The 19,713-nt window shown below is 35.6% G+C and overlaps 1 protein-coding gene across 5 annotated transcripts in view; it reads left to right on the forward strand.

Annotated features, from left to right (window-relative positions):
* Window positions 1–362: 362 nt before the first annotated feature.
* The window catches only part of POLI (DNA polymerase iota), a 35,426-nt gene continuing 16,075 nt past the window's right edge, over window positions 363–19,713 (forward strand). For 2 of the 5 annotated variants that reach the window (XM_027869045.1, XM_027869049.1), the window contains exons 1-5: window positions 363–555; window positions 1,748–1,873; window positions 5,264–5,428; window positions 11,564–11,716; window positions 18,187–18,423. In XM_027869045.1, the coding sequence (XP_027724846.1) occupies window positions 402–555; window positions 1,748–1,873; window positions 5,264–5,428; window positions 11,564–11,716; window positions 18,187–18,423 (835 nt within the window). In that variant the 5' untranslated portion in view covers window positions 363–401. The remainder of the gene's footprint in view (window positions 556–1,747; window positions 1,874–5,263; window positions 5,429–11,563; window positions 11,717–18,186; window positions 18,424–19,713) is intronic. The other 3 variants (XM_027869047.1, XM_027869050.1, XM_027869048.1) reach the window with 3 other exon arrangements.

Consider the following 19,713-nt stretch of genomic DNA (forward strand, 5'->3'; position numbering starts at 1 on the left):
AGGACCTGAGCCATTTTGCTGATGGATGGGCTGAGTACTTATGTGACGTAGGCCTCTTTCTGTCCTCGTCAACTAAAAATGGCTAGTCTGGGGGTTTCGTTCTCTCTCGTGGGGACTTTACCGCCAGCTCGGTCCCAGAGGGACTTCCCAGGCAGCATAAAGGTTTCAGCCCGCACGTTTCAGGGTTACTATCCGTTTCCCCTCAGGGCAGGTGGGCAGGCTGGAGGGGGCGCATGCGCACGCATGCTCCCCGCCGGTAACAGGCAGCTCGGCCCCGTCCTTCCGCGCAGACGCCGCGCGCGGGAAGGCGGCGAAGGGGCGGGGCCTGCGAGCTCGCGGTTTCCCGGGGCGACGGGGGCGGAGGCGGCAGGAAGGCCGAGCTGCGGTTGGCCGCCGCGGAAATGGACACGCTGGGGGTGGAGCCGGAGGAAGAGGAGGACGAGGACGAGGAAGAAGAGGACGAGGAGGAAGACACCATGGACCCTCCGCTCTTGGGGGCGGCAGGAGGCGCCCCGAGCGCCACGGGGCCCGTGGAGACGGTCGGCCCCGCTCCGTGTAAATGAACTGAGAGCGGCCGCGGGAGGGGGGAGGGCCTCGGCCGGCTCCGAGCTGGGGGAGAGCAGGAGGCCGAGGCGGGGGCGGGGGTGCAGGGTACGAGGGCCGGGGACTGCGCCCCCCACCCCGGCTCTGCCTCTGGTCCTTTGTTCTCGTCGCCCTGGCCCCGAGCAGGGCAGGAGTGAGCCCCAGAGTTGCGGGCACGTCCGGTGTAGCCCAGAGCCCCGAAGGGTTAAGGGTCATTTTGCTCTTCCACGTGTCAGGCAAGCAAGGGCGCATTTCCAAAAAACATTTTTTTAGACTTGTTAAAAAAAAAAAAAAAGTAAGAAAACGAGACATAAAAGGGCCTCCCACCAAGTTCGAGGTTTGAGAAGTTGTCAAATTCCGCCCCATGGCAAGCCCCTCCCACCCCCTTGCACGCGGGAGCTGGGAGGGAGAGGATGGGGTGGGTCCTACGGTGTAAGCTCAGGGAGGGGCCGGGCTGGCTGCTGCTCTCCCCTCCCCCAGGTCCCTGGGGAGGCCCACCCAGGGCTTCGCTCACCGAACCAGAAGGGCCTGGGGATTGTCGAGATCTGACTGTTGTGGCTTGGGGGAAGCCAGGATGAGTCTTATCCAAAGAGCAGGTGCATCTTCGCCTTGGCTCTTATCACTCCAATGCCTAAGAGGTTTCAAGTCTAGTAATAGAGATGTTAAGCCCTTTAAAACACACAGCTTTTGTTCCTTTGCCATTTGAAGTTCTGATGTTACCACGTGGACCAGGTGTAGTGAAGTTTGTAAGGAATCGGGTTCACTTAGTTCCTTGGAGATTATTGTTTGGATCACTTTGTATTTCTTCCAAGGGGAAGAAATTAAATACTGTTAATGTCCAAGTGGTAGTTAACCTGCTTTTTCATTATTGGATCACATCAAGTTGATTTTTTTTTCAGAATTAAACAATTGTGCTGAAAAATAGAAAATGCATAAATGTCAAGTAAAACTTTTTGTTTTGTTTTGTTTTGTTTTAATCCATTGAAAGTGTTCTAAATTCTATAACTTAGCTGCCTTGGCTCATAGGATAAGTCAGGAAAAGATGCAAAACTCTTATGCCAGACACAACCCCACTTTTGTCATTTACCGTCTCTTACCACAACCCTACCATGTTAGCATAGATTAAGGAGTGAAAATGTTTTGCATTTCTTTGCATGTGGTGCAGCAGTTCATGGCCAAGTTGTGCCGGCAGGAAGTTCTTCCTACAGAGTCATAGTACACGTGGATCTGGATTGCTTTTATGCACAAGTGGAAATGATCTCTCATCCAGAATTAAAAGGCAAACCTTTAGGTATTTCTGGACTTACATATTTTCTTTCCCTTTTTTATATTTAAGGATTAAATCTGTTAGAATGGCATATTTTGTTTTGTTATTTTGTTCCATTCCATTTTACTCAGCTCAGTATTATAGAGCTTTAAAAGTGGTTCCTGTAATCAATAGTAATGAGGGGATATAGATTTTGTAATCATTTTATAAATGGATCATCTGAAGTAAAAACAGCAAGAAATTTATATATGTGTACGGACACTTGTCAGTGCAAAAGCAATAAATAGCTTAGTTTTATTTATGGATTGACCTTCAGGCTAGCTGGTACTTTCTATTTGCATTCATAAGTAAATTACTTGAATTTGGGTTTCCCATCCTAAAAAGTGGGAATAGCTACTAGCACTGTTATTTTGAGGTTGATGTGATCTATAGTTATTCAGGAAATTTTTATTGAGTGCCTTACGTGTATAATGCACTTTTAGGTCCTAAGAGAGATAAAAAATGAAACAGCATGCTCTTCAAATTTCTTGTGGGGAAGAAATAATTCCTGATAAATACAGGTATTATTGCCACCCTCATCACCAGAAGGGTGGTCACTAGATGGTGAATTTTTTTGGCCATGGCAACTCTTGCGTTGGCCAAAAATATAAAATGGCCTTCAGCCCTGAATATACCCTTTTCTTCTATAGTGTCTTAAAGGGGGAGATAGAGGATGCTCAAAATTAATCAGTTCCTAGACCATATGCAAATGTTCATTGATATTTTGTTTAAATGATTTTTTTAAACAAATTTGGTTTAAGGAATAGAATTTTTTACAGTATCAAAGTCATGTCATCAACAGTCATTTATTGAACTTCTTCTATGGGCTGAGGCCTGTGCCAGTCACTGAGGGTATAAAACAGTATGAAAAGCACAATCCTTGCACTTGAAGTTCAGGATTTGCACTTTTAAAAATTAACAACAGATCACATTGTTGAATTAATGGAATAGATAAACACAAGACTAAATAGTTAAAACCAGAAGAATTTGGTTCAGATTTTGGCTCTGCCATTCTCTAGTTGTGTGACCTTCCTTAGTCAAGTTATTTTCTCATGACCTTCATTTCTTCATCAAATAAGAAGGTAGGACTTGAGCATACAGTTCTCAGACATTTTGATCTAAGGACCCCTTTATATTCTTAAAAATTATTGAGGATCCCAAAGAGGTTTTATGTGGGTTATATCTGTTGATACTGCATTGGAAATTAAAATGTCCAAGTATTATAATGGGAATAGTTTTTGACTTGTGGACCTGAAGAATACCTCCAGGGTTCACAGGACCACACTTAGAGGAACTGATCTTTAAAAATTTTAGCTCTGACAGGGTATATAATTCTAAGTTCACCATGTAGGCAAAAAACTCTGCAGGAGTAATTGGAAGTTTTGTGAAAGATGAAGGCAATGCAGGCACATTCATTACAATTGGGGAATTGAGTTTCTGGGAGGGAAGGGAATAAGCATTTATGTAGCACCTACTATGTGCCAGGCACTATGCTAAGTGCTTTATAAGTCATTTGATCCTCACAATAACATTGGAAAGTAGGTGCTGTTATTATCCCTATTGTATAGTGGAGAAAACTGGCAGGCAGAGGTTAAATGACTTGCCCAAGGTTACCTTGCTATCAAGTTCCTGAGGCTAGATTTGAATTCAGGTCTTCCTGAAATTAGGCCCAGAATTCCACTGTGTCACCAGCTGGGTCTTGTTTAATTGTTACTTAATATTTGTGTGGAAGTTGTTGGATTTTGAAAAGTACTTTACTCATAGAAGGTGTTTAATAAATATTTGTTAAATTCATAAATGAGAATGAGTTCTTCAAAGTAGAACTTGTAGAATTCCATAAGCATACTCAAGAGAAATATACTTTAGGCAACTGTAAAATTCCATTTTAAACCTTATAAAAAAGGTGCATATTAAATTATGAAGCAACTGTCATATTTTTCTTGTGGTCCTCAAGCAAATTGTTTTAAACAGGAGTTCATAAGAACCTTGTAGTGAACTTTTGAAGCTAAAGAATGACTAGTTATTACTCTTGGAGAAAATAAAGGAATTAAATAATATGTTTTGCTTTAAATTGGTGTGCTTCATCATACTTTAATCTTTTGTAAATTGATACCTAGGCAAAGTAGCTTGTTTTTATCATTAAAAGTTTAGGAATAATTTAGCTCCAGTTGTCTTCTACAACATAATTTATTTCTGAAGATTGTGCCCTGGCTGAAATATTTCATATAAAACTTATGTAGCCTTCCAAAAAATGGTAAAACTGAATTTTTAATATGTTATGCTGCTGATCATAATTTCTTCTCATCTTTTGCTTACCCTTGGCCTGTAACTCTTCTTGAATACCTTACCTTTGCTGTATAGTCCAACAAATCAGGATTAGAATGGGGGGTATCCCTAATAATTATGACAAGCTAGTACTTGAAATAGAGCACTTTATGCAGTGTCAAAATGTTCAGAAGATGAAAGTGATTTTTTACTAGCAGCAACTAGCAGTTAATTTTGTTTGACAGTTCTTCCAGTTCTGAACATTTTTAATAGAGCATAATCTGTGATTATTAAAGAGTAAAGTTAATTCAATCTCTGTACCATCTGAGAAAATATTAGAGATCTTTTCTTCAGATTTCACCAAAGAAAACACCCCCAGAAAAAGCTGACTTTTGGTCATAGGCTGTTAAGAAACCCCCCAAATATAGAACAAATTACCCCACTCACCTGTGAAATGGATTCACATATTAGTGTTTCATGGTTTATATTATAATGCATTGTGAGTATGGTGCACTTTCTACTATTTTAGTCAGTATCTTATAATATCTAAAGGGAGGCAGTATAGTGAAATGGGTAGAGAGCTGTCTTTGACCCCAGGAAAACTTATCTCTGAAAGGCACTGGCTATGTGATCCTGAAGAAGTTACTGAACTTCTCAGTGCTAAGACTTTAGTTATGAGAGAAAAAGTGCTGACTTACATGATAGAGGTAGTTTTTTTCACCTTTGTGTTTTCTATACCAATGAAATAACAGTAATCCTGTCCCTCTCTAATTCTTGATAACAGCTACAGAGTTGTAACTAACTCAAGCTCCAATTTTCTCTGAAACATAACACCCAAAGATTATGATTAGCTAATAAGAATTCAGTTTGGACATTTAATATGGAGTAAACCCTTATGAGTAATTAATAACTAGAGATACTAGTGTTTCTGTTTCTTACAATTTTACTGATGAAAATAGGGAATAGTTCTAAATTGAGCACTTGGAGATTTTTGTTACCAAAATGTTTTGCATTGTAATGTATTATAAAAAATGTAATTTTTATTTGAATGTTAACAGGTGATTCCCTTACATCTTGCTGAGTTTTCCCCTAACACTGTTTTCCCCATAGGTGTTCAGCAAAAATATTTGGTTGTCACCTGTAACTATGAAGCCAGGAAACTTGGAGTTAAAAAACTGATGTCTGTGAGAGATGCAAAAGAAAAGTGTCCACAGCTGGTGCTAGTTAATGGAGAAGACCTGACACGCTATAGAGAAATATCATACAAGGTTACAGGTACAATTTATAGACAAGGATGGTTCTCCAAATGCTTGTGAAATGGTATTATTTAGTTTTATTACATATATATATTTATATACATGATCTATATATATTTATATGTATGATCATGATCTAACATGAAATCATATATATGTATGATCATGATCATGTTAGATCATGCTAGTTTTGTGTAGAAAGAGATTACATAAATTTACATAAATTACATAAATTTAAATCTACATATTGGGGATAATGCTGACTGGGATTAATGTAATAGGAATTTTGTCAGTGATTCTGAGATTTTCCTTACTGGTGCTTTACAAATATTACACTACCAAAGAAAACAGCTTAACATAAAAACAATAAACTTAAAGCTATATATTTTTAGTTTTAAATAAAATAAATGTAACATTGTAAACATACGTGTTTTTAAAATTAACCATAAAGAAATATTATATACTGTTACAGACAGTACTTAAAACATTCTGCAAATGGTGATTAACTTCACTGATTTTTGAAAATCACTGAAATAAAATAAGTATCTAATTCTGAGGATTTTTAATTTGTACTAAATCTAATTTAATGCAGCCAAAACCACCACATGGTTAAAATTGAGTTGGCAGTATTTTAGTGATTGAAGAGAGGGAATGAGAAGCTGAAGGACAGACAAGTTGGTGCAAAAAGCTACTGCATTTATTCATGTTTTCATAGCTCACATTTTGAAAAGAAAGTATGTTCCTTATGCAATGTCTCTATCTCCCGTTCTTCTGCTTTTTAAAATTTTTACTTTGAAATAGTAACTTCAGAGACTTTCAAAATAAAGTACTTTGTAATTGCCAGGATTGACTGAGGAGGCAGCCCTTGTTAAGAGAAAGCTCCTTCGTGGCTGTCAGCTCTTTTTCTCCCTTTTCCACCTCTGTCTTCTCCCTTCCCCTAAGCTGTTGGCGTACCAGGGAAGCTTCATCCCTTTAGAGCAGGCCTGCACAACCTATGGTCAGTGGATTGCTTACAGTCCACAGGCATGCCAAAGGATTTTGGGTATTCTGCAAAAATTGTAGAGGATGTTTTCCTTTACGTTTTTCGGGGCCACCTGAAATCCTTTAGCGGGCCGCAGGTTGTGCAGGTGTGCTTTAGAGAAATAGTTTGAAACTAAGTCCATCATTCTGAGAAAATGGTGATAAAAGGCAAGACTTTATGTAGATAGTTATCATGTGTAACTTCTCATCCATTCCAGGGTATAGGGAGCTATTACTTTGGTGCTGTTTGAGAATGTAGGAGATTTACCGTATTCATCCATTCACAAATATTTACTGGAGTCCTGCTACATATAGTAAAGAAGCTACTAGGGAAAGTGGGAATTTAGCTGAGTCTATACTGTTAAACACAAAACCAAAAATAAATGTATTCTCTGTTGTTTAGACTTCATTCTTCATGTATAAAGTCTTGTTCCTTTGTCATTTATAGATTGACTTTTTTGTGGTAAAAGGCAGGTGTGTTCAGGCAAAAGGAAAAACTGCCCCCAAAGGCCTTAGGGTTATACAGGGACAACTGTATTCAAATACTACTTTTTGGTAACCATAAACATCAGGAACACAGCAGACAATGTGCAATTAAGTGAAAGTGAAAAAATAGCTATCTCAAAACCCATGCATTTGGTTCCATGTTATCATTCTCAGGCCTTTACCCAGACAACTATGTAAAAAAAAAAACATACAGGTTAGAAGATTGGAGGATACATTCAATAGTGTGGTCTTATAGGAAGAAGTGAGCCTTTTCCTTGAGAAACCCCATTTCTTGTGCCATTGAACTCATCTTTTTCTCTCTCCTCTGGGATCTGGACCCTTAAGTTATTCTCTGTCTCTTTCTGTCTCTCTGTCCTGTGTGTCTGTCTGCCTGTCTGTCTCTCTCTCTCTCTCTTACCCTCTTACCCTTCCTCTCTCCATATCTACTGGCTCACTCCTTGCTTCCTGCAAACATGTCCACATATTTAAAAAAAAAAAAAATACTTTACAAGGTTTGAAGTGCCATAGAAACATTAGTTACTATTATTATCCTTAAAAAACAAAACAAAACAACACCAACAACAAAATCTTTCACTTGATTGTCTTCCCCCTATATCTGTCCTAACTTTCCTGATTTCTTTAAGGCACTACTCAAATTCCATCTTCTATAGGAAGCTTTTCCTGTCCTTCCCCACTTGGCTAGTACCTTCCCTCTGAAATTACCTTCCTTGTGTGCTGTATATTTTTTATATGTACATAGTTATTTGCATGTCTCCTCCATTAGAATGGAACTCCTTGAGGGCAGAAACTTTATTTTTGCTTTCCTTTGTATTCCCAAAGTTGAACATGGTGACTGACACATATTAGACACTTAATGCTTGTTGACCCATTGATTCCTTAATCACCAAACTCATAACAGTGTGTAATCACTCAAGCAAAAATTATCATAAAGGAACCTGGATGACATAAAGGGAACACACCAGCAGATTGCCCAATTAGATTTTAAAAGAACAAAAGAGAAAAAGATGCTTATTTTTCCCTGTGGATTCCTGAAAATTAGGGTATCCAATAATGAGAACCCTAGATGAGGAATTGTCTCTCCTTTGGGTTCGTACAAATTTGAAGGGCTGAAAAAATTATGCCAGATGAAGCCCCTACGTAACATCCTTTCTGGGGCTACAGGTTCACAGAATCACAGAGTTTGTGAATTGGAAGGAACGATTTAGTGCAATCCACACATGAAAGGAATATCTGCTATAACATGCCCAGCAAATGGCCATCCAGCTTGTGCTTGGAGACCTTTGAGGAGAGGGAACCCAATAATCCAAAAGGGTTTTCACACATGGAATATAATAAGGCCTTTCCTCCCTTTGTAGAGTTTGGGTGAAGGTCCTCTAAAGTCTTACTCTGCTTGTCAGTCCCTTTCTGCAGTCTACAGCTGACACATTGTCCACTCTGAGAGATCGCACTCCCTGAAGCTACCTCTGTCTTGAGCCTTTCTGTATCCATCTATAACCATTTTCACTACTATCAACCATTATCACCCCTGGTCTCTTCTGCTACCGTTCAATTCTTATGGGATCTTTGGATCTCCCAAATTCACATCATTGCCTAAACAGGTACATCTTGGAATACTTACCTAAGATTGAAGAAGAATAAACACAAGCAAAGATGTCCATGTGCTCACAGCTGCCGTGTGGAAGGGGAGCAGGGCCTCTACCCCTTTCCTACCCCACTCTCAGGACTTGTTCAAAGTGTTCCTCACTTAAAGGAACATCAAGGAAAGAGAATAAAAAAAAATGCTAGTCACTCCTTTTGTGTGCTCATCCAGCTCAGCAGCCTCTGAGTCAAAAGTTCTTTTAGCTCTGCAGCTAATTAGAATATTCTTTATCATCACATAGTACCAACCACTGAGTCATCCACATGGTAGCTGGGACTGAAACCAGGCAGGAAATAAGCTCCATATTTCAATGACGAGTCTTCACAGACCAGCCCACCCATTCTATATGTACATGACAGTTTATAAAATGCTTTTCTTTTCAACAACCCTGTGAGGTAGGTCATACAAATATTATTTTTAAGGGGATTAAAATTTTATACACACACATGTATTTAATCACTTTCATTTCTGAATATATCTTCCCATCTACCCAGCAAGCCATCCCTAGTAAGAAAGATTTTAAAAGAGTAAAAAAAGCATTTTAGCAAAACCAACCAACATGTGAACTATGTCTTAGATTAGATGCAATATATATTATAATTATGCATATATATACATGTGTATGTATATATATGCACCTATAGTTCCCCACCTCTGCAAAGAAGTGAGTCAGGAGTGCAATTTTTATCATTACAATTAAACAGATAGGAAACAGGGCCCAAAATCACGTGATTTCTCCATGGTAGTACAACTAATAGTGAACTGAGGTTTTAATACTTACAGGTTCTTGATTTCCTGGACCAAAAGTCTTGAAACTTGAAAGAAAAATCTTAAATGAAAATATACCACCTTTTGATTGCTTGCAAATGAGCATCTTTCCCCTATCTTTCTGTTTCTTTCTTATAATTATGTATCTTCATTTAAAATATTTATTGTTTTCAGTAATGATTGCTAAAAGCAGAAATATTAGTAATTTAAGTTGCAATTATTTATTCTGGGTGGTCACTTCTTTACTGAGTGAGTGTTGGATTCTCAAAGATTAATGCAGGTTGCCAAGAATAATGTTTGGAGTAGGATCTAGATGTTATCTTATCTTTTCCCCAGATCCTGCCCTCCCCCCACAATTTCAGAGTAAATTATGGAATGTGGAGTGGAGAAATTATATAAATCAATATGGCATTTTTCACTGAAGCAGTACAGAATGGAATCTTAGTGACCTGTAGGAATTAGAAATACATGAGCACAATTTCCCAATTTTGAGAATGACTTATATAGTCACTAGTGGATTTTAGATTTTTTAATTATCCTTATACCATTTTCATGATGTAGTATCAGCATATAGATTCTTACTAATGAACTTAGCATATCAGCTTTGTAGTATGAGATAGTTTTGATCTTGGATACAGGAAAATCTGGGTTTAAATCTGGTTTTTGACACTTATTACATGTATTTACCCACAGGAAGACTCTTAACCTCTGTGTTTCTCAGACAATTCCCAGGACTTACCTACTAAGTTATAGATAGATTGTGATCTGTGTTTGGTGGAGAGAGTTTCTGTTGCATTAAGGAAGTCATAGCTCCTTCAAATTTCAGATATCCTTATCATCGGCCTGTTTATAACAAAAGTCCTTCCCTGATTAATGTTTTTTATCCTAAATCTTTATGTTTCTTATTAGTGTATGTACCTTGATGTTATATTTGATTGTAAACTTCTAATTGATAGAGTGTCTTTAATGATATATGTACAATTAGATATATAACAACTATTTTTTAATATTTTGTTAATAAAGGTGACTGCAATGATACTGGGACCCAGTTTTTCATTCTTATATTGTTACTTTTATAACATATTTATGTAATATATATAATGTATATATATATATATAACATGTATATATGTAACTTTTATAACATATATGTATGTGTATGTATATATGTTTTACACTATAAGTTTGACTCTTAATCACCAGGAGTAAACTTTGTAGAGATAGATATGAGCCGGCAAAAGAGGCCCGTTTTTTGGCCAGAAATATCTTCAGTCTCACCTTACAAACAGAAAAGTTCTCTAGGTAGATTGAAACTGATCCTTGTAATCATTAAGCCCTCTTGTTAGCTTTATGAAAGTGGTTTTCCTAGTATCATCAAAGTTAGAATCCATAAAATATGAAGTATTTTTAGTATTTTCCTGATGAAGTAGTAATATGAGTAGAAAGAAATAACTTTTTTAATTCTTTAGATAATTTTTAGAGAACCTAGAAATTGTCCCACTGGCACAGAATAACAATTTATCTTTCTGATGTCCAGCTGTTTCTAATATAGGATGACTCAGGGAAAAGTGAAAATTCCTATTCAGTGTATTCGATTGTGCAATCTCATATTAGTGTGCATACACTGAGTCCCAAGGGGCAAGGAGTTTTCATATTAATGTATCAGATCTGACAGTTGTTTTGGATTTATCATTTTGATGTGCAGTAGAACTTGACTAACTGGAATGCTTGAGTAATAGTGTATTTTGTTTACTCAGTTTTTCAGGTTAACTCAGGGCTAACTAGAAAATCCTTTTCAACTCCTATTGAAAATCTTTTCTAAAATTTATTTACCTACTTGCCTGATTTGGTAAGTAGAACTTAATTTTTCTGTGTTAATGTGGGATCTTCCAGCACCTCAGTCATATCATTTTAATATAGAAGAGTAGTAGATTGAGTTAAATATGTTCTGACCTCAAGATCTACTCTTGAAATTACATTTATTATTAAATCCCTGGAGTAAACTTTCTTTTATTGGCAGTTTTTAAAATTTCTCAAAGTTAGTTGGTCTTTGCATAACTGAAGTTTTATTACATTTTGAAACAACCCATGTTTTGTTTAACACAATATACATCATGCTGTTCAGATTATTTTAAAATTGTGTAATTAAAATATATTATTTTAGCCTATTTTACTTATAATTTCAGTTTGCATATGCACTCTAATATTATTTCTCTTTAGAGTTATTGGAAGAATTCAGTCCAGTTGTTGAAAGATTGGGATTTGATGAAAATTTTGTGGATATAACCCAGACGGTTGAGAAGAGACTGCATCAGCTACAAAGTGATGACTATTCTGTATTGGCTGTCTCTGGTCATGTTTACAATAATCAGTGTGAGTTTTTATTTTCCCACTTAGTCACTATTGAGAGTATTTTATATCTCGTTACTTTGTTATACTGAAACTTTATGCTTTGGGAGCAATATTACTCTTTGTAGTTAAGGTAACCCACACAGTTAAGAATCTTTCTGGGGTATTTAATCCCTACATTAAAAGTTGGATAGCTTAGCAAATATTACTGATATATGGAATAGTCATTATAGCTAGGTGTGACAACCCTACCACTTTTCAATACTGTTTTCAAAAGTTACCTACTGCTTCTCTCTTATAACTTCAAAAGAGTTAATATCTTCAAGAGAGTTCTTTTTCATTTCCCCTCACTGTATCATTCCCACACCACGCCTGTCTAAAGGCAGAATTTCAAAGTAAATTAAGTTTATCTTTGGTTTCCTTCTACATTTTTTTCCTGGGACTTTGTCCAGTCTCCTAATACCACCTCTTCTCCAGATACCTATTGTTTCATATTTCTTTATGGTTGCTCAAAGTGTCACATTTTAACAGTAGTTCATTTCAGCCTGCCTTCCCTGCAGGAAAGTGATTGGGATCTTTAAGTATTTGAAGGACTGTCATATCATTAGACTTTTTTGAGAGTGACCTCAGAGGACAGAATTAAGAGCAAAGGGTAGAAGATGCGAAGTGAACTTGATTAACTCTATATGAGGAAACCAGAGCTCTCCAATATGGAGTGGGCTGCCTCAGAAGATGGGTTTGCCATTAGTAGTGGTCTTCATCAAGAACCTGGATGATCCTTGAGTTACTTTCTGACTCTACTGTTATGTGAAACTTCCTTTGTTCTTATTATTATGTTAATACAGTTCCATATTATATTAGATTTTCTGGAAGTAATTTATACTGTTTATTCATATTGGCTTGGTAACCAACTATAAGCCCTAGATATTTTACCTATAGACTGGTGCTAAACATTGTATTTCCCATCCTGCTTTTGAACCCAAGAGCAAGTTTTTGCATCTTGTTATTTTAATCATTTTTACATCTTAGTTGACTTTTCATCTTGTTAGTTTGCCATTTCTAAATTATTTTGATGTTTGTGAATCTTGATATTTGTTATTGTTCTTAGCTTTCTGTCATCTGTAGCTGGTGAACATTAATGTTTTTGACAGGTCAGGGCCAAATCATTCACCTAGCTGTTTTGTTGTTGTTCAGTTGTGCCCAATATTTCATGAACCTATAGCTGTCCATGGGATTTTCTTGGCAAAGATACTGGAGTGGTTTGCCATTTTCTTCTCTAGTGGATTAAGGCAAACAGAAGTTAAGTGACTTGCTCAGGGTCACACAGCGAGTAAGTGTCTGAGGCTGGATTTGAACTCGCATCTTCTTGACTCTAGGCCATCTGCTGAGTCACCTAGCTGCCTTCTGTACCTAGCTGTGCATATACCTAAGTATTATCCAGCCCTGTCAGCTTTAGAATCCACTTCCCCCCATTCCTTTCTGGCATGGGAAGGCATGGCTAGTTCTAATAGAAGGGCCAGGTCAGACAAAATAAGCCATCTTTATTAATCTTTTCCACAAGGATAACCTCTCAATTTAGTCTTTATTATAATTATTATCATCATTATTATTGTTTTTATTCCTGAAACCTAGATTATATGTGCAGTTCTTCTGATCGGTAGGTGGAATTTTCATAAAAAATTAGTTAAGTTTGATATGACTTGTTTTTAGTGAACCCATGGTAGCTCTGCTTTCTTTTTTAAGTGACCACAATTCATATGTTTAATACATTCTCAAATTTTACTGCTGACATCAAACTATAGTTTCAAGACCCCATTTTTTTCCTTATTCAAAATAGTTGCTTATCATTTGGCACCATCCCCATCTTTTGCCATCACTCAAACATTACCAAAAATTGTTCTGGAATCATATCTGAAAGGTCTTTTAATTCATTAGGATATATTTTTCTGTGCTTGTCAATTTGAATTAAAGTGCCTAGGTGGTCTATTATCCAACTTTATGTTTCAATTACCTTTTAGCCATATCTGTTTTACTTTTTGCTCTTTGGAGGAGAAACAGAAATAAAATAAAGAGTTGTTTTGCTTTCTCGTGTCTCACCCTTGAGGAAGACCTAGAATTCCCTTGTTAGTTGTCTGAAACACCATAGCTGCTAAAATGCCCTTTTAAAAATTGTTTTTAGCATTTCTCACAAGGCTAAGTTCATTTTGGACTTTAACCTTCCTGACATTAACTTTATAGGACCATGCCAGTTTTAGTATTTGTCCTTGGTTTGTGTAGCCCTTCTTACTATCTTTCATGTGTAAAATTTCACATTTAAACTCACTGTTGAGTTCTTGTACAATTAGTCTCTTTAAACCTTTCCTTTTGTCTCTTTATTAGTATTATTTGTAATTGTAATGTCAGAACTTTATTGTTTATAGCCAACTATCTTTCTTTTAGAAACCTCCATTAAAAACTCTGGTCATACAATTTTATCTCTCTTTTCTTTGAACTTTTTGAAACTTGGTTTCCTAAAATCTGACTATGCCTAGTACTTCTTTTCCTAACTCTTATGAGGCTAACTTTTCTCAGTGTTTTCACCACTTCTTTCTCAGTAACCAGTTATTCCTTTTTCTTCAGCATTAAGGTAGAGAGTAGCGGTAACCTTAACTTTTCCTTCATATTCTGAAAAGATTTCTCCAAGGCAAGAGTTTATTAGATGCTTTTTGCATATTTTTTGCATGATTTACTTATTCTGTTTCCCTTGAAGCTCAGTTTTCCAGATGTCTAGTTTAGGTAATTTTGAAAAGAACTACAGTAAATAGTTCATTTTTAATGTGTATTTTTAAAGTCAAGTTTATATTGATTGCAATTATATTTAGAGGTAAATGCTAGTGAAATTTTTATTAGTGCTGATAGTAATTTTTTATAAGAAGGGAGGTAAAATCCTTTTATTATTTTTCATACTCATTGAATGTATATTGTAATTTTGTCACACTAATTATAAAAAATGATAATTGGTATTCAAATTATCAAGTATAACACAATTTTTTAAATTATGTTATATAGAGAAAGCATAAGGTTACAGCTAATTGTATAACATACATTTTGGAACACCTTTTAATCCACAGTCATTTATTATTTTTAAATTAAATTAGCATTTTTGGCTACATTTTAAGTTCCAGACTGTCCCTTTCTCTCTCTCCCCATGCTGCACTAGAGAAAGTTACCGTTTGACACTGTGTGTGTGTGTGTGTGTGTGTGTATGTGTATGTGTGTGTGTAAAACCACACTATGCATATTTTTATTTATCATTTCTTTCTCTGCAGGTAGATAGCATCTTCCTTCATAGGTCTTTTGTAGTTGATTTGAATATTTATAATGCTTAGAATAGTTTAGTTGTTCACAGTTACTCTTTGAACAATATTGCTGTTACTATATCCAACGTCTCTTGATTCTGCTTTTATTTCACTCTTCATTATTTCATGCAAGTCTTTTCATACTTTTCTAAAATCAACCAGCTCATCGTTTTTTACAGCACAGTAGTATTCCATTACAGCCATGTACCATAACTTGTTTAGCCTTTCCCCAGTTGATGGACATCCCCTCACTTTCCAGTTCTTTGCCACTGCAAAAAGAGCTGCTATAAATATTTTAGAACATACAGATTCTTCTCCTTTTTCCCTGATCAACTTGGGAAACAGACCTACTAGTGGTATTGCTGGGTTAAAGGGTGTACACAGTTTTATAATTCTTTGGGCATGATTCCAGATTGCGCTCCAGAATAGTTGGATCAGTTCACAGTTCCACTAACAGCATATTAATGTCCCAATTTTTCCACATCCCCTCCAACATTTGTCATTTTCCCCTTCTATCATTTTAGCAAGTCAGACAGGTGTGAGAGGATATCTCAAGTTGTTTTAATTTGCATTTCTCTAATCAATAATGATTTAGAGTATTTTTTCATATGACTATATATAACTTTGATGTCTTCATTCATACGCTTCCTGTTTATATCCTTTGACCATTTGTCAATTGGGGAATGACTCATATTCTTATAAATTTGATGAAATTCCCTGTGTATTTGAGGTATGAGACCTTTATCCAAGAAATGTCCATAAAAATATTTCCCCAATTTTCTGCTTTCCTATTAATTTTGGGTACATTGGTTTTATATGTACAAATCCTTTTTATTTTAATATAATCAAAATTATCCATTTTCTATTTCAGTGCTTTCTATCTGTTCTTTATTCATAAATTCTTCTCCTATCTATAAGTCTGATAAATAATGTGTTCCATGTTCTTCTAATTTATTTGTGGTATCTCCCTTTATATCTAAGTCATATATCCATTTTGACCTTATCTTGGTAAATGGTATAAGATATTAATGTATACCAAGTTTCTATCAGACTGCTTTCCAGTTTTTCCAACAATTTTTGCCAAAGGGTGAATTATTTTTTTTTTTTTTTTTTTTTTTAGCTTTTGTTTGGTGAGGCAATTGGAGTTAAGTGACTTGCCAAGGGTCACGCAGCTAGTAAGTGTCAAGTGTCTAAGACTGGATTTGAACTCAGGTCCTTGTGACTCCAAAACCAGAGCTCTATCCACTGTGCACCTAGGTGCCCCAAGAGTGAATTCTTACCCCAGAAGCTTAGATCCTTACATCTGTCAAGCACAAGAATCATTTACTACTATATATTGTATAGCTTCTCTTTTCTATTGAACCACCTTTCTTTTTCTTAATTAATATCAGACAGTTTTGATAATTACTGCCGTATAATATGGTTCAAGATATGGTACTGCTAAACCTTCTTCATTTACATTTTTTCCTTTAATTCCTTTGATATTCTTGACCTTTTGTTCTTCCTAATGAATTTTGTTTTTATTTTTTCTAGCTCAATAAAATAATTTTTTGATAATTTAATTAAGAGGGCATTGAATAAATATATTAGTTTAGGTAGATTGTCATTTTTATTATTTTGACTCTGCCCACCCATGAACAATTAATATTTCTCCAGTTATTTAAATCTGACTTTATTTGTGTAAAGAATGTTTTATAATTATATTCATATAGGTGCTGTGTTTGTCTTGACAGGTGTGCTTCCATGTATTTTATGCTGTCTGTGGTTATTTTAAATGGAGTATCTCTTACTATCTCTTCTTGCAGGGTTTTGTTGGATATAGAAATGCTAAAGATTTATGTGGGTTCGTTTTATATCCTACTACTTTGCTAAAATTATTCATTGTTTCCACTAGCTTTTTAGTTGAATCTCTAGGATTTTCCAAGTATATCTTCATATTGTCTGCAAAAAGAGATAGTTTTATTACTTCAATGCTCATTCTGATTCTTTCAATATCTTTTTCTTCTCTTATTGCTATTGCTAGCATTTCTAATACAATATTGAATAATATTGGTGATAATGGGCATCCTTGTTTCACCCCCTGATCTTTTTGGGAAGGCTTCTGGCTTATCCCCATTACAGATAATGCTTACTTATGATTTTAGGTAGATGCTTTTTATCATTAAGGAAAAATCCTTTTATATGTATGCTTTCAAGTATTATTAATAGGAATGAGTATTGTATTTTGTCAGAAGCTTTTTCTTCATCTATTAATATAATCATATGATTTTTGTTACCTTTGATATTGATAAAAATCAATTATATTAATAGTTTTCCTTATGTTAAACCATCCCTTCATTAATCTTTGTGATATATGGTTGTAGTCTCCTAGCCAGTATTTTATTTACCAATTTTGCATCCATATTTGTTAGTGAAATTGGTCTATAATTTTCTTTCTCTGTTGCTCTTCCTGATTCAGGTATCAGCACCATATTTGTTTCAAAAGAGAAGTTTGGCAGGACTCCTTCTTTGTCTATTATTCTAAATAATTTATTTAATATTGGAATTAATTGAATAATATTGGATATTGGATAATATTGAATTGATCTTTAATTGTTTGGTAGAATTCACTTGTAAATCCATATGCTCCTAATGCTTTTTTTCTTAGGAAGCTCATTTATCGTCTGTTCAATTTCTTTTTTCTTCAATAGGTTTATTTAGATATTCTGTTTCCTCTTTGTTAACCTAGGCAGTTTATATTTTTGTAAGTATTTTTCCTTTGTGCTAAAATTGTTAAATTTATTGGTATGTAATTTGGCAAAATAACTCCTAATAATTGTTTTAATTTTATCTTCATTAGTGGTATATTCAACCTTTTCATTTTTGATACTAGTGATTTGGTTTTCTTCTCTCTTTTTTTAAAGCATATTAACCAATGGTTTATCTCAACAATTACTTGTTGAATATCCACAGAATATATTCACAATGTTACAGGTTCTTTATATCAGGTAATAATATCACTCTTTGGCTTATAACAACCCTGTGAACCACAGAGAAAATAAGATAAAATGTGTGGCAGTGTGAGGGCAAAAATAATAGACTCAGTAAGGGAGATGGCTTCCTATCCCCCTTCTAGCTCTTTATTTAACATTTAACCATGTTATATTGTTTTTATAGCTGTAAACCTAAATGATGTTTTGCATGTGAGATTACTCATTGGATCTCAGATTGCGGCAGAGATGAGAGAAGCTATATTTAATCAGCTGGGTCTCACAGGCTGTGCTGGAGTAGCTTCGAATAAACTGTTGTCCAAATTAGTCTCTGGCACCTTTAAACCAAATCAGCAAACAGTGTTAATGCCTGAAAGTTGTCAAGATCTCATTGGTAGTTTGGACCACATAAAGCAAATGCCTGGTAAGAAAGATGGGCTTTGAAAGTATTTGCTTTATTTGTATTTTGTTGCTTTTGAATCTTTTCGGAAATAACAATGTGTTCCATGAATGTATTAGGATTCTTGTTCACTTATAAAAAAAATAAGTAACCTCCAATAAGTAACCCATGTTAAATACATAGGAAATATGGGGATAATTTCTAAACTCATTGCTATGTATGATTTTTGGGGGGGGAGGGGAGGGCTAGGCAATGGGGTTAAGTGACTTGCCCAGGGTCACACAGCTAGTAACTGTCAAGTGTGTAAGGCCAGATTTGAACTCAGGTTCTCCTGACTCCAGAGTCGGTGCTCTATCCACTGTGCAACCTAGCTGCCACCATGTATACTTTTATCTGGTCAATAAAAGTATTAGCATAAAATTAATTATAAACAAGAAGTATAATATAATTTGGTTAAATTTTGTCATGTCTAGACTCTTCTCCATTTCCTTCCATTTCCAGAGTGTACAGTATAATAAAGTAGGAGACTGTCTTCTCCTGACTCTGTTTTGCTCTGTTTTTTTTTTCAGAAGGTTAAATGGTTGAATAATTTAGAATCATTTAGTGATAGTAACACCACATAATGAATGTAGTAACAACACATTTATCTAGCATTATTGGAGAGTGAGGTTAGAAGATTTTTTGATGAAAATTGTTCTAATAAACACTTTTCTACCCTCAAATTAACATAATTTAAACTTTTCTTAGCATCTTGACAGGGTGAGGATCAAATGAAATAATATTTGTAGTGTTTAGCACAGTGCCTGGCACATAGTAGGTGTTATATAAACACTTATTCCTTTCCTCCGTTCCCCTTTCCCATCTTCATTGTAAGAATTATCAGAATATAGTGATATCCTTCGGGCTTATTAAAGTGGTGTATAGGACTATTTGCTCCCAAACTAAATGGCCATGGCCTGCTACATTTTTTGAATTCTTGGGCCTGCTTTTTGCATTTTTGTGTCCTTTTACCTTTTCCACCTGATTACTTTCAGCTTGTGTGTCCCCAGCAGTCTTCCTTTCTAATTCACTAGTTCTGACTGCTATGGGTTGATAAAACAAATAAACAAGCTTTATTAAAATTTTGCTTAAAAGAAGAATAAGATTCTAAATAAGGGTAGAAGGTGTTTTTCTTAAAGTGAATAAGCTTCAGAGTTTCAATTCAATGACATTTATTTTGTTTATTTTAAGGCCTTTCGTGTTTATATCCTGGAATTTATATGTTTCCTAGGTATTTTGTTGTTGTTTGTCATTTTTCAGTCGTGTCCAACTTTT

This window comes from Vombatus ursinus, unplaced genomic scaffold (genome assembly GCF_900497805.2).
Source record: "Vombatus ursinus unplaced genomic scaffold, bare-nosed wombat genome assembly UNPS02014791.1, whole genome shotgun sequence".
NCBI lineage: Eukaryota > Metazoa > Chordata > Mammalia > Diprotodontia > Vombatidae > Vombatus > Vombatus ursinus.